At 38.0% G+C, this 25581-nt stretch overlaps 1 protein-coding gene across 3 annotated transcripts in view; it reads left to right on the top strand.

Moving 5' to 3' along the window:
* Nucleotides 1-25581, top strand: part of nfic (nuclear factor I/C) — a 57737-nt gene that overhangs the window by 24822 nt on the left and 7334 nt on the right. For all 3 annotated transcript variants that reach the window (XM_084722402.1, XM_084722399.1, XM_084722401.1), the window contains exons 2-11: nucleotides 5839-6009; nucleotides 6174-6350; nucleotides 7922-8105; nucleotides 15202-15276; nucleotides 16847-16921; nucleotides 17222-17354; nucleotides 19580-19701; nucleotides 23486-23599; nucleotides 23705-23862; nucleotides 24480-24663. In XM_084722402.1, coding sequence (XP_084578528.1) covers nucleotides 5839-6009; nucleotides 6174-6350; nucleotides 7922-8105; nucleotides 15202-15276; nucleotides 16847-16921; nucleotides 17222-17354; nucleotides 19580-19701; nucleotides 23486-23599; nucleotides 23705-23862; nucleotides 24480-24663 — 1393 coding nt within the window. The remainder of the gene's footprint in view (nucleotides 1-5838; nucleotides 6010-6173; nucleotides 6351-7921; nucleotides 8106-15201; nucleotides 15277-16846; nucleotides 16922-17221; nucleotides 17355-19579; nucleotides 19702-23485; nucleotides 23600-23704; nucleotides 23863-24479; nucleotides 24664-25581) is intronic.

The following is a 25581-nucleotide window of genomic DNA, read 5'->3' as shown; positions in this document are numbered from 1 at the left end:
ATTTATTGACTGCTGACAGTTTTTTTTAAAAGCAACATTTAAGGGGACAAAAGCCAACAGAATGCAGGGATACTCAGCTTGCTTTGCCTGGGGGCCACTTTTGTCAAATGACAGGAGGCCAGGGGCTACTTAATAAATAAACGGTATTTATTAGGTAAATTAATTGGAAAATCTTTAAAGGCCTGTAACTAATCTTCCTTTCTTTTCAAATTAACTGATTTATTCATTTAACTAAATCAACCAAATATGAGTTTTGTCCATGACTCAAAGATATTTAGTTTCTGTCAGTTTTGTTCAGAGCTGCACAATATATTGTTTGAGCATTGTCATCGCAATGTACGTGTGCACAATAGTCACATTGCAGGTCCTGAGATGTAGGAGGCAAATGAACTAAACGTGTTCTCATCTAATTTTAAGGGTACCTGACACACACTGTGCATAGCGATCCACCAGTCACAATCGTTCTTAATCAGTTTGCCAAAGCAGACCACGCCCCTGCATATGGAGTGAGTCGCAAGATCAGTGCAGGTTAATTGTCCACAAGATGGCAGCAGTGCAGCATAACATAAAGTGCTATTCAAGTCATCTGGTGAAAATTCCTGTATTTTTTCGTATCACAATATATATCGCAGAGTTAAAAAAAATCGCAATGTCAGTTTTTTCCAATATCGTGCAGCCCTAGTTCTGTTATTTAGTTTCTTTCTCATGTTGAAGAAACTGGAATCAGACAGTTTAAACTCTTTTTTATTAAAAAATGAATAAAATGACTCAAAATGATTAATCGATGAATTAATCCTGTCACAATCTTGTCAGTTGAAAAGTAGGTCTAAACATATTTGGAACTACTTCATGGAAGAATTATTTTCATGTCAGTCATTTTCTCCATCAATTGATTAGTTGTTTGGTCCACAAGATGTCAGAAAATGTTGAAAAATGTTGACCAGAAAAGTTTGTCCAGCTGTTCCTTCCTTTGTTGTGTGCAATATATTGATTCATTGATTTAAAGGCACAAAATGTTGAAATTTCCACCCAGTGAAGCATTTTATTCACTAGAGGTCATGATAATGAATTGGCAGCTGTGTGAACTGTGCATGGTAGGATATTGTTATTTGTTTTAAAATTGTAATCCTACTAATAATGCCCATTTTTATTAAATGTATCTGTAATCTGATTTTGTCTTTTTTTTAAATCTGTAACTTTAATGGAATACAGTTACCTTTTTTAGCTTACCTTTTAGTTACTCTCCAAGCCTGAATATGTCCCCAAATCCACCAGGATGGAAATATTAATAATTTGAGGTGGTTTCCAGGAGTCTCTTCATCTCATTTAATCTTCGTGGTGACGGGAAGTAGGAATGGGAACAGGACTTGTACTGGAGCAGCTCTCCTCAGCCTGATATGGGCCAGGCTAATGACTGGAGACTGGGGATCAGGGCAGAGGGGAGTTCACCACACTAAAGTCTGTCTGCTTAGAAAACCCCACACAAATCACTCTGTACTCCAGTTTTAGTAGTTTGATTACACATCTCTGTGCTTGTAATCAGAGTGTAGGGTTTGTTGTTGGCTTATTTACATTTAAAAACCTGCATGTTTTCCATTGATCAATTACTTCTTGAGGAGTAATCTAATCATTATGGTCTATAGTGAATAACATGAGGCAATTAATTAACATAGAGTATACAAGACAGTATTAAACCTGATGATAATGACATGAGAAGTATAGTTCATTACTGTCTGAACTCCAATGTTTTGTGCTCTCTATTAAATGGAAGAATTATAATGCATTTCCACTGCATAAAGTTCTGTCTTATTAAGAGACAATTTATTCAGTTTATGCTGCATGCCTGTTGGCTTATTACTGTATGCACACGATGCTGAGGGAACAGACATTATCTTCTTTATCCATTAATTATGCCTACTCTCTTTGGCTATAATAAAGGAAATAAATAAAATTAATTTCATGAATATGAAATTATCTGAATCCTGGAAACTATGTTGTTACAACATAAAAATAGATATATTTTTTCTGTCCAAAATGAAGGCAGATGACTGCTTGCAACATTAGGTGTTTCGAGTCAGTCATGTTTCAACATTTCTTGAAGCCTTAAGGGGAAAATTCACCCAAACCTGAAAATTCAGTCATTATCTACTCACCCTCATGCTCACTGAAAGTCGTGTTTAGTTTTTTAGTTCACAAAACACTGCTGGAGTTTCACAGGAAAACAGCGATGCAGAATCTCCCAAACAATGGAAGTGAATGGTGACCAGTTTTCAAACTGAAAAAATGACCAAAACAAACTGGCTTCTGGTTTAATCCAAGTCTCCTAAAGCCCCTACATGCTGTTGACTTACAAACCCAGTTCAGATGGTGTGCACTCACACGGGAACATGGCTCCAAGTTAAGGATCTACAGTGAAGATTTAGACTAAAAACATGGTGTAAATGACATATCTCAAGTCAACTTGGCTTGTTGCTTAAAGAGACTTGGATTACACCAGACAAACATGTTTTACAGTTGTTTTTTACTTTTCAAAACTGGTCACCATTCACTTCCATTGTTTGTGAGGTTCTGCAACACTGTTTTCCTGTGAAACTCCAGCAGTGTTTGGATTATAAAACTAAATCTGACCTTCAGTCAGCATGAAGGTGAGTAGATAATGACTGAATTTTTGGGTGAACCATCCCTTTAGCATTTTGTGAAATTCAAACTTTTTTTTCCGTTGATTAGAGGATGGTAATCACTCTCAGATCTATGAGTTAAATCCAGAGATGTTGTCAGGATGTGGTTAGCGGAGCTCAGCACGACCTATACAAAAATCTGATACATCACCGTATATGGAAATTACATGTGCATTATTTAGTTTTCATATGTGTCCAATACATTATTTCCCTCTTTAATACACTGTACAACAGAATTGCAATGATTAATCGATTATTAACTTTGAGGTTTTGGTTCGTTTTTTTAAGATAAAAGAAATCTAAATTCTCTGATTTCAGCTTCTTAAATGTGAATATTTTCTGGTTTCTTTCCTCCTCTCTGACAGTAAACTGAATATCTCTGAGTTGTGGACAAAACAAGACATTTGAGGACGTCATCTTGGACTTTGGGAATCACTGATTGATTTTATGGACCACATTGATTAGTGGAGAAAATAACTGACAGATTGATCGATAATGAAAATAATCATTACAGGAAAGAATTGAAAGAATTGTAAGATAGGTCCAAACACGTGGAGCACATGGACATATGTATGTTTGAAATTATTTTTCATTTTTTTCATTCTGACAGGATTCATTAATTGATAAAATAATTGAGTAATTAATCGACAATGAAACAATCGTTAGTTGTAGCCCTACTGTACAGTATATGATAGTGCAGTTGTAACTCAGCAGATAGTGAAGCTTGTGTCCCTGACTGACTGCAGTTCACAATCCTAAAGCCCACTGACTGGTCTGTTAACAAGCCTGCAGTCTCCAGCCATCGGCATGTCCCCAAGTCCACTGGGAGAGCCACTACATGAGCAACTGCTGCACAACACATTCTCTGAAAATTTATTTGAGAAGGCCTTTATAGATACAATAAAATAACCCGATCAGAACGTCTGTTTTTTTCCCACTGAAGATTTACATCTGGTTATTTATCAGGCATTTAACTGTACTTGACAAGGCAAACTACTTTATCACTGTGATACAGAAATCCTGCCTCTGTCCTCAGTTTGTGGTTTTCTCAAGGTAAGAGTGAGGCAATGGGTGTCAGGCCCAAGATTGTCTACTTGCACTGAAACATGAATTCCACATTTTGATGATGCTGCATGAATGAATTCATTGTAAAGACCTGAAAGACTTCGGGCATGGCTCCAGGGCTGCAACTAGAGATTACTTTCATTATTGATAAATAGTTTAAAGGAGGAAACTGTAATATATTTACTGTAATAAATCATAAAATGACTATTTCTGTAAAGCTGGGGTATTACTGAAGTGCAGTTTTCACTAACACTTTATTTGAAGGGGTGTGCATAAAGTTGATATGACACTGTCATAACCATGTCATGACACCTGTCATGAACAGTCTGTATGAATGTTTATGACTAAGTGTTGTTTGGTCAGTCGTGTTATTTGTAATGCAGAGTTGACATTGTTTGAGATGTCTTTGTAATGACAATTAGATTATAACCAAGACCACATAACCTGTCTGTGTCTTTGTTATGGCAATTTTCAACATTATCAAACCCGCAGAAACTATTTATGTTTTAACATTATATAATACTGTCATAGGTGGTTGGGTTTTTTTTCATTTTCATGAGACTCTAATAATTATTTTGTGAATATTTTCCTTGATCTCAACTACAGTGATGCATTTTGGACTTGTCATAAAGATGTCATTAAGTATTGTTTCACATTGGCGTGCTTTTATAATGTGTCATGACTGATTCCCTTGACCTCAACTAAACATGGAGGCACATTATTGAACATTATTTGCAGTGAAACAGGAAGTTGTAACTTGGTGTACAGTGTGGCTGTCATTGTGTTCATATTTGTTTGTTGTGTGTGTCTGTCTGTTTGTGATCATGGCAAAATGTGGTCCAAGAGACACCTACTGTAGCGGGATAATGTCTTTAAATGTCTTGTTGCATCAGTCCAAACATATTCAGCTTTAATATAATAAACAAAAAAAAAAGCAGGAAATCTCAGTATTTGAGTGGCTGAAAGCAACATTTTCTTCCATTTTAGCATTAAGAATTACTTAAATGATGAATTGATTATCAAAATAGATTAATAGTTTCATTCTTTTTTACCTCTTGCCTGGTTGTGTAAGTGAGTTGTTAGATTTACTAGCCTGTCATTTTACCTGACTCAGCCAAGTGGGCAATTCTTATTGTTGAACAATGTGCTCTTGCACTTTAACAAATAGCACTACACCTCTGATTATGAATACATAAGGACCACTTTGTAGAGTCTGCTCTACAACTGGGCGATATATTGATATTATATTGTATCATGATATGAGATAAGGTATCGTTATATATTTTGAGCATCTTTTTATCATGATATGTTGTAAGCATTGTCTTTTCCTGGTTCTAAAGGCTGCATACAGTTACATGATGTATATTTCTGAACTTTGTCTATTTGTCTTTACCTACTTAATCATTATATCCACATTACTGATGATTACTTATCAAAAGATGTCATTTGCTTAATATTCTGTGAAAACAAGTAGTCATCCCTACAATATTGGGGCAGTGTCAACGTATTTGGTCAAAAATATTGTGATATTTACTCATTTTATCACCTCAGCTGCTTCTGTCCCGTGGAGTACACAACATGTCATCAGTCACAACCTGCATGATCAATAATTATCTGTGTCAACTGACATTAAACTTCACTGTTGTGATCAGTTTTTCAGCCACATCTCTCAGGCCTAGTCTGCTCCCTCTGTGGTGTTTATATTCCAGTTTTGTGCCTCCTCTCTTGTTTTTATCATGGGTGTCAAAAGACTTCCACAAAGAATACACCTGTCCATCTTTGTTCACAGCACCTTCTAACCTCCTCTCTCCTCTTCACCACATCCTTCATTATGGTGCACTAAGATCAATTTCTGGGTCACAGGCAGGAGGATTTAAGATTGAGGAGACGAGGAGGCAGAGAATAGAGAAATGAGAGGAGCCCTGTGTCTTTTGTCATTGTTCTAATGTGAGAGAGACCCCTAGTGGCAGAACTTACATATTTGGATCACTGCTGAAAACTAGAAAAAGAAGTAGAGATTCTGTGTGAAGCTGCTGATAACTGTGTGCTCTGCATGATTTGAATTTATATTTATGTCTGTCTGTCTGTCACGCAGGATGAGTTCCATCCGTTCATCGAGGCTCTGCTGCCACAGGTCCGTGCCTTTGCATACACATGGTTCAACCTCCAGGCCAGGAAAAGGAAGTACTTCAAAAAACATGAGAAAAGGATGACTAAAGAAGAAGAGAGAGCTGTCAAAGACGAGCTGCTGGGGGAGAAGGCTGAGGTGAGAGGAATATACTGGGTGGTGGATTGTAAAAATAAACATTTTTATTTAGTTTTGCAAATCAAGTAGCTAAAATTAACATCTTCTTTGCAGTGTTTTACAGCATATTAATATACTTTACAACATGCCATTCAACATGTTAATAGACACAACTCTGTTCCTAGGTGAAACAGAAGTGGGCCAGCCGTCTTTTAGCCAAGCTAAGAAAGGACATTAGGCCTGAATGCAGAGAAGACTTTGTCCTGTCAATCACTGGGAAGAAAGCTGCGTGCTGTGTCCTGTCAAACCCTGACCAGAAAGGCAAAATGAGACGCATAGACTGTCTCCGACAAGCTGACAAGGTAAACTAAACACTACCTAACACCATGTGTCATTTCATCATTGATGCCACGATGCGCAATGTACAACAGTCAAATTGCAGGGTCAGTTTGCATCAGCAAGCCAGAATAATAAGCAAATGATGATTTTTATAATTCTACAATCACTTGTGAGGTTGAGCGTAAAATGGTTACGTTATAATTGTTTTTTACAGATGTCTTTGTGTCGTGGGTCATAAAGGTGCAAAGTTTATGTACTTCATAGGACAACAGTCATGTCTCATTATATGGATTTAATTTCAATAGTTTGCCTGAAACAAGTAGCTCATAGGAGGAATGCATCTATAGAAACAGAGTACAAATGTATTTTATTGCACTGTAGACCAAAATAAGTTAGACACACTGAAAAAAATTGAGGCAATTAACAGAGGTTAACAGACCTTAAATATAGTTTGTGTACTTCTTGATCACAGCTAAATCAAAATGATTGATTAAGCCAACTCAAATATTTTCAGTAAATGTAACAGTTAACACATGAAAAAGCTGAGAAAACTCAAAAATTCAGGATAATTTACTTAAATAAGTTTTGAGTCCAGCTCAAATTCTTTTTTTGACAAAGTTCTACCAACTAATTGTGTCTTTTGAAATCTTTTTGAAATCTGATTTTTTGGTGGTTTCTTAAACTTATTGAAAGAAGAAAAATAAATTATCTCTAGAAAAGATAATAGGTTGGCAAAACTTTGTTATTATTTAAAGCAAACAATTTAATATTTTGTTATCTTTTTAGCCAGTTAGCAAACAATATTTTTTTTTCCTTTTTTAATGTGGTATCGAGCTAGCAGACAATATAACATTTTCTTATACTTAATTAGCTAGGTCCTGACATTTTTTATTTATTAACTTATTTTAATTTGGCTATGAAAGCATCTCCATGTTGATTAAATAGTGTTTAATTTTAGTTTACATCACTAAACTCATGATGTATGTGAAAATCATTTGTGCACAAAAACCTACCAGTATGGAGAGCAGTGTATTGATGGTAACATGTGGTAGGTGTGTTATTTGGTGATATTTAACTGTGCCCTGTCTGACAAAGTTGCCTGGACAACTGTCCCTTTTGAGTCTCCATCAAACATTGGTGTGCAGCTCAGACATCATGAACTGTCATTGGTTTAGTTATGAAGGACAGACAAACTTATGCTTTCATACATATCAGGATACAAATCACCTGATCTGATTCATGTTTAGTTTTGCATTTTGGAATCTTGGTGGTTAAAAAGCTCCACAGAACTGTTGCCTTCGTCTGATTCATTCAATGACAGTGTTCATTTAGCATTTCAAAAATAGAACTGCTGTGAATATTTGGTCAGCCTCACACGCTCAGTGTATAACAACATGGAAGCAGTAACATGTGCCCCCGGTGCACTGACAGAGAAAACTATTCATTTTCCCCTCTGTACATGTCATTGTTCTCACTGAATGAAAACACACAATTGAATTTTTAGCGTCAGAAAAGTTGACTTGGTTAAAGTAGATGAATTTACAGTGAACTTTTTGACCTGTACAGATGACTTGTTTTATCTGATCTTATCCAGGTGTGGAGGTTGGACCTGGTGATGGTGATTCTGTTTAAAGGAATCCCTTTGGAAAGCACAGATGGAGAGCGGCTGGTGAAGGGAGGCCAGTGCTCCAATCCAGTCCTCTGTGTCCAGCCTCGACACATCTCTGTCTCTGTCAAAGAGCTAGACCTCTACCTCGCTTACTACGTACAAGAAAGAGGTATGTAGCAACATATCACTCAGTGTTGCTCTTTGCTGTGCAACATTTAAGTGTTATCCTTCATTTGTAAACTGAGACACTATACTTCAGGTAAATGACAGGGACTGTGAGAGGTGATGGATTCTGCTGTTACCATCATGCAACCCAGAGGATTAACTAGAAGAGTCTTCACACATCAGCACAGATCTCTGCAATCCCAGAATAATATTTGGACATAACCAGGCTCAGGGAGTAATGGATGCATGTAACAGGATTATGTAATCTGGATACAAAATGGTAACTGTATTGCATTACAGCTACAAATAAAAAAGATGTAATCAGATTACAGATGCATTCAGAAAAAAATAGGGATTATTACAATTTTAAAATAAAGAACAATATACTACCATTCACAGTGCACAGACAGCTCCCAATTCATTATCATGACCTCTGGTGAAAAAATGCAATAAAAAGCAATCGATCAATCAATAAATTGTGCACAACAAAGGAAGGAACAGCTGGACAATCTAATAAACCTAAGGACCAACATAAAACACTTACAGTTACAACAATTAATCTGTTGTTAATGGACTATTAAATGGATCTCCATCTATTTTGATAATGGATAATGGATTTTGAAGTCATTTTTTAATTTAAAAAAGTCCAGATTCTCTGATTTCAGCTTCTTAAATGTGAATATTTTCTGGTTTCTTTACTCCTCTCTGACAGTAAATTGAATATTTTTGAGTTGTGGACAAAACAAGACATTTGAGGACGTCATCTTGGGCTGAGAAAAGATTTGGCTGATTAATTGATGATGAATACAATCGTCAGTTGCAGCCCTAAAAACACCATATTAGGCTAGACAATTCCACCACATTTTATATTAAGGTAATCGAAAAGTAAAGGAAAGTAATCAAGTTACATTACTTTAATATTGTGATACTTAGCTAGCCCTAACTGTAAGCTTTATCAAAGAGGGAACTCATGAGATTACTCTTAAATGTAGAGAGGGTGCCTGCCTCCTGAACCCAAACAGGAAACTGGTTCAGCAGGAGAGGAGCTTGATAGCTGAAGGCTCTGACCGTCATTCTACATTTGGAGTCTCTGGGAACCACGAGGAAACACAGTGTTCCAGTGGGCTGATAGGGTACTATGAACTCTTTAAGATGTGATGGTGTCAGACCATTCAGGGCTTTCTTTGTGAGCAGAATGATTTTAAGTTCTATTCTGGATTTGAGAGGGAGCCAGTGCAGGGAAGCTAATACAGGATAAATATAATCTCTTTTAGTTCTTGTCAGTACACGTGCTGCAGCATTCTGGACCGACTAGAGAGTCTGTAGAGAGTTATCGGTGCAGCCTGATAGTAATGAGTTACTAGTGCATTCACATTTTCACCAACAGATGTCTCTGGTGAGCTTTCAAAACTATTATATCTGTGTTTCCACCCGAGATGTTCCACTCTAACTGTTGTTTCAGAAACATCTTAAAAATACATCCCCTGAAAATAAAACTCCCTGACTCCGAGGCCCAGTGAGGGAGGTCAAGTTTAGCCCCACGCTGGTGTGTCTCTGAGTGTGTGTGTGCCAGCCTGTGTCAATAGTGTGTGTTGATGTGGGTTACCATGTTATTTTTAGCTTTGCTGCATCTCTCAGAACAGGGGATGTGGTGAAGACCTAGTTCTGATTTTCTAACCAGGCTGACTGTGAGGAAGCTAACACGTCTGACTCTACTTTCAAGAGAAGAAAGTACTAAAGGCCACGCTGTTGGCTTCAGCTTAGAAAACACAACACTATTATCATTACAATCACTACTAAACCACTTCACTATATATGTCATTTTTTAAATTTCACATGAAGTGAAACCTATGTGTTTGTCAGGGTTGGGAGGGTTACTTTAAAAATATATTCTGATGCAGTTACTAGTTATCTGTTAGAAAATGTAGTCAGTAACCTAATCCAAGTATCTCAATTATAAAGTTATGCAACTTGATTACTTTCTATTACTCTTGGATTAGCTCAATAAAAAAATGATGAAATTGTTTAGCCTAATATAGTGTTTTTAGGGCAGCAACTGATTGATGTATCTGTCGATTATTTTCTCAATTAATTGATTAGTTGATTGGTCCATAAAATGTCAAAAAATGGTGAAAAAAGTTGATCAAAGCTCAAGATGACATTCTCAAATTAATTCTTATCAGTTAATCCTGTGAAAACGTGGAGCACATGGACGTACATCCAAGTCCTTTGTGTTATGATATAACTAACTCATTATCAGGTGAAATAAAGAAGAATTTCAAAAATCATCACAGAATCGCCAGAGTAAGTTAATTTTAATAGTAGTGAACTGTATAGTGCAGTGTTTCCCAAACTGTTTTCCTGGGGACCCACTTTTGAAAAATGATAAACCATCACAACCCACGTCACAATACGCCTTCCCTGACCATTTTTACTGCCATTTCCACATTATCATGACGCTTTATTGAAAATATATAAACTTTACACAACTTTATAAATGAGAAATAAATTCATTTAGGCTGAGTTACCAGGCCATCTCATTAAAGAATAATTCCTCAGACTTTTTATCCTAAATTAGACAAAAGTGCATTTAGACAGAATTAACAGGTTATTGTTTTTTCTTCCCATCAGTAAAACAATATACACATTATAATTATTATATTACTTATAAAAGTTGTACTGCAGATAGAAGTCTTAAATTTGCTGGATTTCCTACATAGTATTTTATTTATTTGGGGACCCAAATAAAATCCCCTGTGACCCACCTGTGGGTCCCGACCCAGTCTTTGGGAAAGACTGACATAGTATATATATCGTAGAATATATATATCATAGAATATAAGAAAACAGTTGTAGCTCTATTGTAATACCCTCAGTATGTGGTTAGTATTATGTTACTGTGCTATCAGTATAATAAGATGATGTATTCTATCATGCTACTTTCTATCACAATAATGGTATTTATCTCAATAAAGTAGACCTTATTGTTTTGTAAATTCAATTAAGAAATGGTTTAAAATAGAGGTGAGATGAATAGAGATGCACAATGTTGTATTTTGCTGATATCTGATATGCTGATATTTTCCAACTTATTCTGGCCTATTGCCAGTACTAATATATGTACTCAGATTTTCCTAGTCTTATGATGATTGTCCACTGGCAGATGTACAACACTTTTCAAATGTTTACATCCACTGGCCAAAATAAGAAACCTTCTGCTGACAGGTTTTTGCTGGTGCCTGCAAACTTTGATCACTTTTCTGTGTTAACAAGAAGCAAAATCATAGCCATTTCCAATTCATGTCGGTTAATTAGCTCATTATGCTAATTACTCAAACATTCAACTTCTAGCAGCCAAGCTTAATCTCATCTGCTGAACTTGTGGATGACATTTAAATCACAAATGTTTATAGAAAACATCATTCCTGGGTTTCATATTGGCCATATAGAGGTTTCCAGGAGACTATAGTAGTAGTTTTGAAGTATGATATTCTGTGTGTATATGTTATTAACTTATTAGCATTAATACACACCTTGCTCTCTGTCGGCACAGTTCTCTGAGGCACTGACTTCAGCGCTGTACTGTGTGCTGTTAATTTGTCTGTAAATATTAGCTGTTCATATCCTCCAACCATTATAGCGCTGCTGGAAAGCCATTACATTAACGTCGCTCCTGCTGTGGCTGCAGCCATTATGCTGCTAGGAACAGTCGTGTGGAGGATAACAGCAGACCTGGGACCAGCAGACCAGCCTCATCTATGGATCATGAATGCATAAAATAATAAATTAATAAATTAATAAAAGCAGCACGATGAATGTATCAAAATGAAAGGAATTAAAAGTAATGATTTTTTTCTAAACACGGGTAACACGGGCTGCAATAAAATTACTCTGACATGTACAATTTCTCAAAAAAAGTCACTTAAATAAATGTAACAGATTAAATGGAACTTCTGAGAACAACCTGTGGAAGTCACATGTTTGAAATAAAACTGAACATCATGAAACCTCATAATATAATTTCATTATATCATGGAGAGTTTTGCAAATAAAACCTTGCATCACTCAATATCAGATAGTCACCTGCAGCTAAAGTTGATCAGCAATAACTAAAAAGTTATTTTGGAAAAGCAGGAGGGTTCGTCCTCATGGATCAAAAACCCACAGACACACGAGATCAATTTAGAAGCAAACTCTTAGTTATGTTGACCCACTGTTATCAGATGTATTGGAAATACACTGGAGGGTTACTTTTAAAATGTATTCTAATACAGTTACTAATTACCTGTTAAAAAATGTAGTCAGAAACCTAATCCAAGTATCAGAATATTAAAGTAGTGTAACTTTATTACTTTCTTTCATCAATTAATCAGTGGATTTCTCAATGAATTGATCAGTTGTTTTGTCCATAAAATGTCACAAAATGGTGACTTAAAAACACTCAAAGCAATTAATCAATTCATTAATCCTGTCACAATCTTGTCCCTTGAAAAATAGGTCCAGATAGGTACAGCACAAGCATGTACATCTCTGTTTTCTGACATCTATAATCTGTTGACCATTTTCTCTGTCAATTAATCAGTTATTTATAGTTATTTTTATCCACAAAATCCATGGCACTGTCATCCAGTTTGCTTCAGTCCATCTCAGATGAGCTCGTTCCCAGAGAAGTCTGCAGTGTTTCTGGATGTTGTTGATATATGTCTTTCTCTTTGTATGGTAGAGTCTGAACTTGCATTTGTAGATGCAGAGACAAACTGTGTTTACTGACAACGGTTTTCCAAAGTGTTCCTGAGCCCATGTAGCCCACTTCCACATTAAACTGCAGAGTTGTCCACTACAGTTGCTAACTTTAGCTAACAGCGCTAGCATTGATGACACAATGTACTTCCTGTGACACTGGCGAGGTGCTACTAGTCATCCAAGCAGTAACATTCTGTAGTAGCAAGTTGATATTCATAACAAACACTTGTTAGGGTGACAGTTTGATGCAGAAGATGTATTAAATATAGACAATTCAAAATGACCTGAAAACCTAAAGCCTGTGGCCACAGCTCACCCACGCACACACGGAAGCGATCACATGATCCCCAGGAAGAGATCAGAATCAGAATCAAACTCATCTGACTGCAGAATGAACATGACGAGCAGCCAGTGAGGGGAACAGAGGAGGTTCTACAGTAGGATCTATCTCACTCACAGTGGTATCACAGTAGTCAGGACTGTGGGTTTAATATTGTGGTTGAAGAGGCAGCTGTAACTCAGCAACACTCACTCTTTAAAGAGAGTGTTAAGTACTTGACCTGAAAGTATACTTGAGTTGTGTATCTGTAGACTGACTGAAGGTGGGCTCTCAAACACTATTTTGGACTGGAAGTTATTTTTACCCACATACTTAGCTTTACCCACATTTCTCTTTATAAAATACACAGCTACAGTATTTACTCTTGATGTGTCTGCATTGTCCATCAGCCTGAACAGCCTGATGTAGCGCCTGATTTTAAACAAGCAGAGCTACGAAGTACTTAACTAGTTTCTGTAATGATCACCTGCACACATTTCTACACTCTAGTTTTGCCAAGGCTCAAAATTATTTTTGTGGAGCAAATGGGAAAACAGGAGTAACCTTGCACAGCCACAACTCCAGCTCATATGACTAATGGAATACTTGAGAATTAAGAACCCAGATATAAGCGCTAAAATTGTTAAAAACCCAGATATCAGTGTTAAATATTGGTAAGAGCCCAAATACCAAGGCAAAATGATTAAGAACCCAGGTATTAGTGCTTAAAATGGTTGAGAATCCAGATATCAATGCTAAAAATGGTTAAGAGGCCAGATATGAGTGCTAAAAATGTCAAAGAACCAATATTAAATACTAAAAAATGCCTAAGAACCAATATATAAATGCTAAAAATGGTTAAGAACCCAGATATCAACACTAAAAAGTGATTAAGAAGCCAGATTTAAACATAAATATGGTTAAAAACCCATATATCAACACTAAAAACTGATTAAGAAGCCAGATTTAAACGTAAATATGGTTAAAAACCCAGATATCAACACAAAGAATTATAAAGAACGCAGATATAAGAGCTAAAAATGGTTAAATCAGTTATGTGAAAGTAATGCAAAAGTTTCTTTCCCTATCAACTAACTGCTTTTAGAATCCAGTCATTGGTAAAGTAATTTAATTACTTCGGGAGAAATAACTGTAACCGATTACAAAATCAACCCAACACTGTAATCTACACATACTGTTTGTGCAGGATTTTATTTGTGAGTTTCCTGCAGCTGTGAGCTTGTCCGGTAGATGACTGTTTTACCAACTGGTGGCAAAAACTACTAACACAAAAGTAATGCACTGGTGGAGACACACACTTTGTTCTGTTCACATCTTCTCAATAACCCTTTCACACACACAGCAAAATACATGACTATCTTCTGCCCTCTGCTGGCATAAAATATGTATAAGGCAGACAGCAGCAGAGATATAAGAGGAAAGGAAACAATAGTAAATAAAGAAAAGAACAACTAGGTAATACAATAATACAATGCAGTGCAATAAAAAGAGAATAAAGAATAGACATAATAACAATACTCATACTAGTACTGGTGTGAGAACAGGCACATCAATAAAGAACAATACACATAGTAAGTGTAGCAGAACAGAACTTGGAGAACCAGACAGACAAGATTTCCAAACACCAAAAACACCAGTTTTATTCATTCATCAGCTCTGTTGTTATCATCCCAAAGCTGCTGCTGTTACTGACACAAATCCTTTACTGTTAACTGTCTGCTGCTGTTGAATAGTCAGTTGCTATCTGGCTGTGACATTTTTCTCTCCCTCTTTTTGCTTTGTTGAACTTGCTAGGACGTTCTTCCACTTATATCATTCTGATTCTTACATGTAGTTTGGTAATCTCACATAATTTCCTGCATAGCTCCACCCAACTTCAACCTGAAGAGAGTTCCAGTCAGCCTGGCCAAGTGAAACAGTTTGTGTACATCCTAAACTACCTTATTTTGATGTCTATGGTGTTGTGTATAATTTGTGAGGTGTTTTAAAAAACAAATCTCTCTGTGTCTCCCTCCAGAGGCGGAGCAGAGCAGCAGTCCCAGTCGTACAGGAGTGGGCTCTGATCAGGAGGACAGTCGAACCGCCACCATGGGTAATGTAAAAGATCTTCTGTTACAGAGGAACACTTGTTTGAACATAAGTTATTCTATAATGTATGTACACAGGCATAATCTTTATCTGTGTATAGACCTAAACTAAATGTATTTTTCCTCATTTCCTGCCTGTTTATTGTCTTTATCAGTTTGTTCAATGATATAAACAAATACAGTAATTTCTGAATACAGAAGTAGGCCATCAACTCAGTTTGATGTGATAGATGGTTCATTTTGCAACTAGAAATTTATACCAAGTACTGAAGGATTTGGAGGAAAAGAATTGTGATGGAGAGAAGGAACCAGTCTTCCACGTGTAGAGAAAGTTTATGGCACATACCAGTTATCGTCATCTGCTTCAGCTCCTGACACTTTCATATTTTTTGCACTAGAGGCGCAACTGATAAGATTAGCAGTAATGCTGACAGTGGACATAATTGACGAGTGATATATGGCACTCTTCACACTGTCATCATGTTACACAATGCTAAATGAACCAACTAGTGGTTAGCAGATTGCAAACACATTGGGTCCTGTCTGATGATCTAAAGTTCATGGTTCAAAGGGAAAGGATTTTCATTTATTCAAAATGTTAAAAAAAACAGTTGCCATCTTACACCTTCTGTTCACACCCATGATTTGTCTGATAAAGTTTTATTACATTATGTCAATTTATGAGCTCCATGGATGTCTTCAAATCACCTGTTTTGTCAGACTAATAATCTAAAACCACCAGCATATTGAATTTAAGATCATATAAAATAACTGAAAGTAACAAATTTGTGAAGCAAGAGAAAAATGTAGGAAAATCTAAAATATGATGCCTTTAACTGTTAAGTGTAGCCCTAGTGAAACACAAAATATTATTATGTAACTATACATAAATACTAATTACAATTATTAAATAGTAATTATAAATACTTTTTAAACTTAAGTTTTACTGTGTTGCTTTTTCTTATTTCTTGTCTGCTCTCAACCTCGTAAAATGTTCCCTTCCCTAAGAGAAGAGCAAAAATAAGAAACAATTTGAATCCCAGAACTCAGTGGATACTAACAAATAAGAACAAATCAGGGATTAGAACAAAAATAAGAGAAAATTTGTTTGTAAATGGTTTCTTGCATGAGGCCCATTGATTCTTTTTTCTTAGGTGATTATACAATAATGTAAACATACTTATGAATATATTATTCCATTTCTCCCAATTTGTGCCAGCAGATCCCTGTAAATATTACAAACTGGACCTTTAAGACGTTTAATCATTGTTTTATTTGATGACGTTGCTTTCCTGGCATTTGGCACCAAAGGCCAACTGTGCTTGTCCCTGAGATTATGAAATTCCAGGCCTGGTACACAAACACAACTGAAGGCATAAACCACCTGGTCAGTGTTGTGTTGTACATCTTCATTCCATTAATTCAATGGATTAACATCTAATTATATGGGATCAGTTAACAACATGACATGACATGACATGACATGACATGAACTAACTTCTATTGCTTTAGACTCTTTCACTCATACACACACGTGCACAGTATTATTATGTAACTGCTGTTGTGTTTCTACAGATGGTCCAGAGTTCCAGGAGAGTTTTGTGACATCAGGAGTTTTCAGTGTCACTGAGCTGGTCCAGGTCTCAAGAAGTAAGTCTACTTTACCATCACCCAGCTTTACTACAACCATTCATTGTAGCACCAACTCTTAATTTATGAACTTGTAGTATGTGTTTTACAAAATGTTAGAAACAATAGAAAATGTATGAAAAAGATGTCAGATCTAGTCACTTGAAGCCAGCTGGTTAGGATATCTGATGAGAATTGTTTGTTGTGATATTTTGCATAAAAGTGCCTGAAAGATAGAATAACACAAGCACTGAGAGGCTGGTATTAAATTTGTGTGTGAAGGTCATAACCCCAGTGTGTGTTCTCCATGTGTGTGTGTAGCTCCAGTTGTCACAGGAGTAGGTCCTAGTTTCTCTATGGGGGAACTCCAGGGTCATCTGGCCTATGACCTCAACCAGTCTGTCAACCAGCCAGTCAGCCTCAGACGATCACTGGCCAGCACCTCATCTAGCGGGTAAACACACACACACACACACACACACACACACACACACACACACACACACACACACACACACACACACACACGCACGCTGCAAAATGCTGTGCATCTGCACTGAAAACCTTACATTAACCTTTAGCATCAGAACATCAGAAAGACCCACTTCGTTAATTAATCTAATCCCAGCACTAAGCTTAACAGTTATTATATGACTAATGTCAGACCTTACTGTGATCTTAAACTGAGCTCAGAGTTTAAATGTAAACCCAGAACCCAAGTTAAGACCCTCAAACAGCCTGTGAGTTGCATTATAAGGACCCCCCAGTCTGTTTTTTAAAACCAAATGTGACATAACAAGTTGACAAGTGATGAAGAAAAACTTCTGGTCAGTCTTCACTTTGATGAGCAAAAGTAAAAAATAAACTTGAGGAGCCTCAGTTGTTGTTACTTGATTGTTACTTATATGAGTTTAAACAACCTCATATCTGTGCATGGAGAAGATGTTGGTACAGTGTGAACACATGAATACAGTTCATACCAGAAACTGCAAGATACAGTACAAAAACACTTTATTTTATACAGTAGTCTCATGTCCAGGCTTGGGAGGGTTATTTTAAAAATGGATTGCAACGGCGCCTCTATAGCTCAGTTGGTAGGACATGCGCACCATTTATTGAGGCTGTCAGTCCTCTGCAGCTGGTTTGACTCCTGCCTGCGGCCCATTTGCTGCATGTCTTCCCCTCTCTCTACCCCCTTTCCAGTCATATCTTCAGCTGTCCTATCATAATAAAGGCAGAAAGCCCAAAAAATAATCTAAATACAGTTACTGATAACCTGTTAAAATGGAATCAGTGGCCTAATACAGGTATCAGGATATTAAATTAATAACTTGATTACTTTACATTTACATTACAAATATGACAAAAAAAAGTTCACAAGTGATACATGTAACCTGTTACATGTAATCTGTTACTCACCATACCTGCTCACATCATACAGAATCACTTATCATCAGGACTAGACATTAGGGTGCTACATTACATAAGCAACAACGTCAATGTCACAGAAGCTGTCAAGACTTTATTGAGGCCTATGATATCTGTAGTTCCAGACAGGCTGGCACTCGTAAAAGAAAACATTATAACCTGAAGGTCACTGAGGCCTCAGCGTAAGGCATAATTATATATCAGGCACAAAGTTATTAAAAGTTGCATTTACTTATTAATTCTCAGATGAGGACAAGGAACAGGAGTATTTTCCAAAGACTCCCTCCAGAAATGCAACCTTGTTGTGGAGGACATTAATGGTGTATCCTTCACAGTCTGCAGAATCTCAAATACATTGTGGTCACAGTCTTCAGAGAATTTATTCTTCCAAAGGCCATGCCATAAAAATCTGAGAATATAGTGTATAGGTGTGTAATATTTTAGATGGACCCTGTTTCCCAGCCAGTCAGTGCTTGGATAGATAGACTCTGAAGTAGGTACAGATGATGGATAGATGGATGGGTGGCTGGATTGACTGGGATTCACTTGAAATCAATTGAACTGAATACATTTGAGATGCAGAAACATAATGGTTGTGCACAGAGATGTCATGCATCTAATATCTAAAAATTAGGAGAGCCCATTTTGACAACCATGGCAGTGACATTCAGTTTAGTGTCAACCAGGTTTGGGGAAGAATGGATTACATGTAACAGGATTATGTAATTTGGTACTAAAAAAAGGTAACTGTTTTCCCATATTCAAGTTTATTAAACACTTAAGTCTGTTTAAGACAAGACATGTGACTCAAGTCCCCGTCCCCTGCACGGCAATCTTAATGCAAGTGGGCATAATTCCAGTCACTGGTTTAAAATGAACAGTATTCAGTGTCCAGGTCCAGAGAGATCTTTTAAAAATTTAGCTGGTTTGGGGTCGAAAGGGCAGGTGGTTTCTTTAGAAGCTAACATCAGCTTAGACAGATCTGTCAGTTTCTCAGTCTCAAAATGTTTAAGAACAGAGACTAACTTGGAATTAAAATGTGAATATTGATTTGATTTTATTACAATAATATAATACAAGAATATGCAAGGGAGACTAAAATCCTACAAGGCCTGCCATAGGTCTCCCCAAGTTATAAATTGGAATAAATCAAAACACAGTTACCATTACCAGAGATGAGATGAGCAACATTTTTTGCTTGTTAAACAATGCAGCACCTAAATGTTTGTGTGTCTGTATGTGTGTTTGCAGGAGTAAGCGCCATAAGTCTGGCTCTATGGAGGAAGATGCCGACAGTCCCGGTGGAGAGTATTACCACTCACCTTCCTCTCCCGCCAGCAGCTCCAGGAACTGGACTGATGACATGGAAGGAGGTAACACAATAAGAATATGAAGATCAAGATTTATGTGTTCAGTTTTTTTAGTTCAAGTTTTGTGACATGTTGTACAGTTGTGACTGTATCACATTGACAAAAGACACAAGACCAGTCCAGAGACACATAAATACCTGGCAAAGTGCTCAAAAACACCTCTGTGGTAGTTCCTGGTACAGCACATGTCTCCAGGACCACATTGTTGACGCAAACACAAACACACACACAGTGACTCACATACTTAGATAATGTCTTTCACAAATTTTATAGCAGCCTATATTCATTGGTTCATGAACCCAACCAATCAGACAAAGATACCTTTCTAAATATTCTGAATTTATCATCACTACCTAAAGAGCAAGCAGACATTTTAGATGCACCCATTACAAACAATAAATCACCTGTACCAGATAAACAGTCCGAATTTTATTAATACTTGCAGGATATTTTATCACCACTATTTTATAGAGTAACTGCAGAAATCAGAGCTACCTCCACCATATCCATGCACATGATAAACCACCCTTCCAGCTACCATCCTCCCTTACTGATCTACAGCGACTTGCAACCAGAATAAAGACCTCCTATCACACCTGCAAACTAGCCAATTTTCAGCAAAATTTGTGTTTTGAATCCAAATGTTATTCATGGGAATTGTGTAGATTTTTTTTTTTTTTTTTTTTGGACAGGGGTATCAAGAGTCTGTTTGAGAAAGCTGTTGTCATGTCGCAATCTTTAGGCCAATCACAGTCAAGATAGCTGCATCGTCTTCTTTTCCCTCTAAAACATGGATGTGTACGAGGGACACTAGTTTTGAGCAGAGCCATAGAAAAGACTCAAGTCTCATTTGCATCTGTGTAATATGCTGTTTAACTAACTTAATGTTAACTTAACAAAGTAATGTTGACCTGCCAAGTCAAGTTGAAACGTGTTCTAACATAACCTATCAAATCTTTCCCACCCTGTTTAGAATTAGCATGTCAAATAATGTTAACTTCAGTGTATTAACTTAGAACGTTAACGTTCACAGTTGAGAATCATTTTTCTGAGTTAAGGCTAACTCCCATTGCATCTGTATTGTTATCCCATTTTAACATTCATCATTGTCATAAGTTACGAGGGAAATAAAAATGATCACTTAATGAAACAAGACCCACTGGTGTTCCACTTTAATGAGTGACTGTGTTAACTGGTGACTTAGCAAAATAAGTCATAGAGCTAGTGATGGTGTTACACTGGATTTGGTGACCCATCAGATTCTGTGACCTGCAGTGATGGAAAAAGTACTCAGATCTTTTACTGAAGTGAAAGCATTAAAACCACAACCTAAAACGACTTTATTCCAAGTAAAAATCCTACATTTAAAATCCTACATAAAGTACTACAGTAAAAGTACTAAGGGGATTGTTTTACCAACATTTAACCCTCTTATGAGTTTACAGGTCTATTATAGAAACAACTATTTTGATGATGATGTTATATGATAAACCTATTAAATCAAAGAAAAACAATAAATAAAAACAAAATAACCTGCATTAACATGCCAGCATGTACACATACACAAGGGTCTAGATCCAGTTAAACAGTGGTGAAACTCAGCCCTTGGTCAGTCGGTTGGTCAGACCAAAATTCCTCAGCCTCTGGCAGCCACATTTTCCACTCTAGGAGGCTGAAATCTGTGGGAGGCATCATTGGTCTCAGTGGAGGAGTATTTGGTTGTCACAGTATTCTGGGCCCTGGAGCTACTTTCTAACATACTTGAGTTTTGCGGAGTGGATCGGCTGCACTAAAAAACAGCTGCTTTGCTCTGACGATCCAAAACACTGCAGTGTGGCATATTGTTGCATGACCATCTGGAGTTCTGGGAGTTTTCCCACTGGTCCACTTAACAGATTGGGCCAACAGTACACCTGACTGTAGAGTGTGTAATCACGATTGATCTGCTTTTAGCACATTTGCATTTTGCACAGAACTTTCAGGTAAAATGAAAGGTGGGGGAATCTGTTTTTATATATCAATAGTGGCTGGTATAGTGATGCAACAGTGATCATGCAGCACTGTTTCTCTGTACTGGAATAATGTTTCAAACTGCAAACCCTCCTACCCACCCCCCACTCCCCATGATACTATGCATTGAGCAAACATACCCAGACTCAAATACAAACGCAACCGTCTTCCACATTAAGATCCACCTTAGACACAAACACATTTTTTGCTAGGGCCCCATGAAGCACCCTCTACTGAAGATCTCCCAACCTCCACCTAAAACCTGCCATGGTCTGACCCCCCAGGTAACACTGCCACTCTCTAATGTCCCTTAATGCTGCTAAATTCTGAGCCTTCACTCCTACTGCATACAAAACCTTTCCCTTTACCCCCTCAAAGATCCCCCGGCTCAGAGAGGCAAAGGTCAGCAGCTTTCCTTCTGCCTCCTGCCAGCCTTCTGGGGTCAACCTCAGCACCGAGAAAGGTGGAGGCTCCTCTCTACTGAAATAACTGAAGGAGCTCTCCAAAAGTCTCAGAGACTTTACACGTGACTCCTCTGACAGCTGCTTTGGTGCCTTCCAATGCCAACCCTCACAAAACAGCTCTGCAGGGTCTCAGAATAGGTGCTGCCCAGCTGGATCAGGGGGTTGTGGAAGATGGGTTCCTCCCTCACCCAGGTTCTAGGCCCCACATCTCCCTCTCGAGTATGCTGGAACCACCACCAGTTCATAGAATGGCAACAGTCGCATGATGTCCACAGACCTCCAGTTCAACATGAAAAGCTGCCAGTCCAGTCCAAAACCACTGGCTTTCTGTAACAGTGCCATTACTGGGTCTCCCCAGCAGATGTTGTGATATGGCAGCCTCCATGACTACTTCACCATCCTGCTGGCTAAGGTAGATGGAACTGCCTCCCAGTTCTTGCTGACCCAGTTCTCCGAGCACAGGTATACTCCTGACACCTTCAGTTTTCCCCAGCTCCACTCTAAACTCCCTGGCAGCTGTGGGATCTCCGATTCTCTTCAAGCCCTAAACAAAAGCGCTCCACTCTTCCCCCAGTTCACCTTTGCTGATGAAGCCCTTTGATAGATCTGAAGTGTACCCACCACTTCCTGAAGGTCCTGCTTATGTTAAAGCAATCATCTGCATAGGCGTAGACAACAAAAAGGTCCTTGAAACCCAACTCGAGCCCCACTCCACCCTGAACCCTCCTACGTAGCAAGGCTAGCAACAATTCAATGGTAATTGTGTACAGTTGGCCTGACAGAGGACAGCCCTGCTGAATCCCTGTCCCTAAGGACACTGGTCTACACAGCCCTTCAACCTCTTTAACTACATGAGACATTGGTACCAGTATTGAGCATTTTTGAATGATGCCCATCCAACCTGAGGGGAAGTTAATACAGAAGAAATATGGTCTCTTTTCCTAGTTCTTGTCAGTACAAGTGCTGCAGCTTTATGAAACAACCGGAGAGTTTGTAGAGACTTGTTTGGACAGCATGATACTAATATGGAATTGTCCAGCCTTGAAATGACAAATGGACTTACAACATGATGCTTTTTTACTTTCGTGATTTTCATTTGGAGGTGGGTACTGGTCTGAGGCAAAAGTCAGAGGCATCTAGTTTCATGTTGATAAACTGGCTTAAAAGGCCAATAATGCAGTGGTGGTACTGGAGGTCAGCAAAAACAAAATTTAGAGCTGTTGTTAAGTTGTTCTTTGAACCAACAAATAACAGGGTTACAGTGCCTTTAGTGCTTGTGCCAACAAATATGTCTGTCTGTGTGTGTGTTTTAGGTCTGTCTCCCCCAGTGAAGAAGGCAGAGATGGACAGTCCCTCTCCCCAGGAAGACTCACCTAGACTGGGCTCCTTCACTCAGCACCACCGGCCGGTCATAGCTGTTCACAGTGGTCAGTAACACACACACACACACACACACGTAATTTGCCCCCATAAGGAGAACACAAGGAACAACATGTATTTTACTGTATTGTGTCCTCTCTCCCTCTGTCCAGGTCTGTCTCGGAGTCCCCATCCTTCCTCATCACTTCATTTCCCATCCTCCTCTTACTTCCCCCATGGTGCAATTCGCTATCCTCCTCACCTGGCCCAGGACCCCCTAAAAGATTTGGTTTCATTGGCCTGTGACCCTGCCAATCAAACCCCCAGCTCAGTGAGTAGAACCAGTCAAAATTCAGATCCAAAATAAGTACACAGGACCCCAACTACTGTTTTCCACTGCTTCTTTAGCTGGCCAGCAACAGTTGTTTTACCACACAAATAACTACACAAGTTTTTAGGCAGATTATTAGGGAGATAATAAACTCCCTCCGGAATGGGTCTCATTTTTGTCAATATTTTTTTCCTTGAGTAAATGCATCACGCTTCCGTGCCAATCTGTTCATTTTAATACATTTATACTGATTAAATGCTCAGCATGATGGGCATACAGTCAACATTAGGTTTGGCATGTTCAGAGATGTGAAAACACAGGTGTAAGGCACTTTTAACTTCAAAGGAGATGAGAGAAATAGCTACTGTCTCGGCTGTAGTGCTAAACACTGTAAAAAATAACTAGAGCCTGACTGATATATCAGGTGGCCGATATATATTATAGGTATCAACATATATTTTTTCTGATATGAAACATTTTTTCACAACATACAATGCAGCAACATACAATGCAGAAAACAATGCTTTGGGTGATTTTGAAATGTTGTCACCATGTAGTTTTTACCAGCAGAGTGCGCTCTGACTCCACATGACTACCTTCCTTTTTGATTTTTCCAGCTGAATGGCAGCAACCAGGTTAAAGTGCCCAGTCACTACATCTCATCTCAGATGTTGGCACCCCCTGGACCAGCAGCCTCGCTGGCTCCTCCCCCATCCTCCCTCCCCAGGCCGACGCTGCCTTCAGAGTCAAAGGCCACCACCACCTCTTCTGATGGGGGAACAAACTCCCCCACATCACCCAGTAAGTGCTCAAATTCTAACAAAGTCCTCTTGACAGTACTGATGTGCAGCTTGACACATACAGCACAGTACACACTATACACAACCTTCCGATGGGTGTTAGAATAGAATACATTAGCAGTTATTCATATTTAGTTGTTTATCCAAATCCAGAACATGTAAAAATGGAAGCTGAGAGGAAAGAGAACACAAAGGGTTAACAGGTGTAAAGATTTCTGGAGGGACTTTCAGAATTATATAAAATATGAATAAATACAACAATAGCAGCTCAAGAACAATAGATCCTTTATGTAAATCTGTAAAGGGCTCATTTTATATGGACTGAATACACAATAGATATTTTGGGCCAGATTTACTAAAAATAATAAAAAATATAAGCTATATTTATCATTGAAACTGATGTTGTAACCTGTGTGTATTCAGTGCTTGATTTACTTACAGCTGTGAACTGAACACTGGGCTGACTTCACTCTGTAGAGCTCAGTTGACACAGTGTTTTTAGTCTTATTAAAATAACAATATTACAATCTCAGTGTTTCATATAATAAATCAATTGAAACTGTGCTCAGGTTGCAGTGACACTAAATATTCCTAATAATTGAGGTGTGATGAACTTTAGAAGCACAGAGACATAAACAGGGTGGGGGGGGGTTGTGCCCTCCTGCGAACAGCAACTGTCCAATCATAGCTTAGCAACTGTAACTAGGGCCCCACAGGCCTGTCAAGCTTTGCATTTTGTTGAAGCTGTATGCAGGAGGCTCTCAGACCAGCAATACTCGGTGTTTCCTGAGTCTGGAAGGTGGTGTCTTTTTTGTAGTCTTTCAAAAACATAAACCAGGAGAGCACACATGTGGGGAATGGATTCAAAGTGAGCATTAGCTCACATTAGCCAGCTACACTTAAGAAAACTGCTAGCGAG

The sequence above is a fragment of the Lutjanus erythropterus genome, chromosome 7 (genome assembly GCF_056507025.1).
Source record: "Lutjanus erythropterus isolate fLutEry1 chromosome 7, fLutEry1.hap2, whole genome shotgun sequence".
NCBI classification, from domain to species: domain Eukaryota; kingdom Metazoa; phylum Chordata; class Actinopteri; order Lutjaniformes; family Lutjanidae; genus Lutjanus; species Lutjanus erythropterus.
Note: the sequence above shows the minus strand (reverse complement) of the source record. Positions and strands in the feature narration are given on the sequence as shown.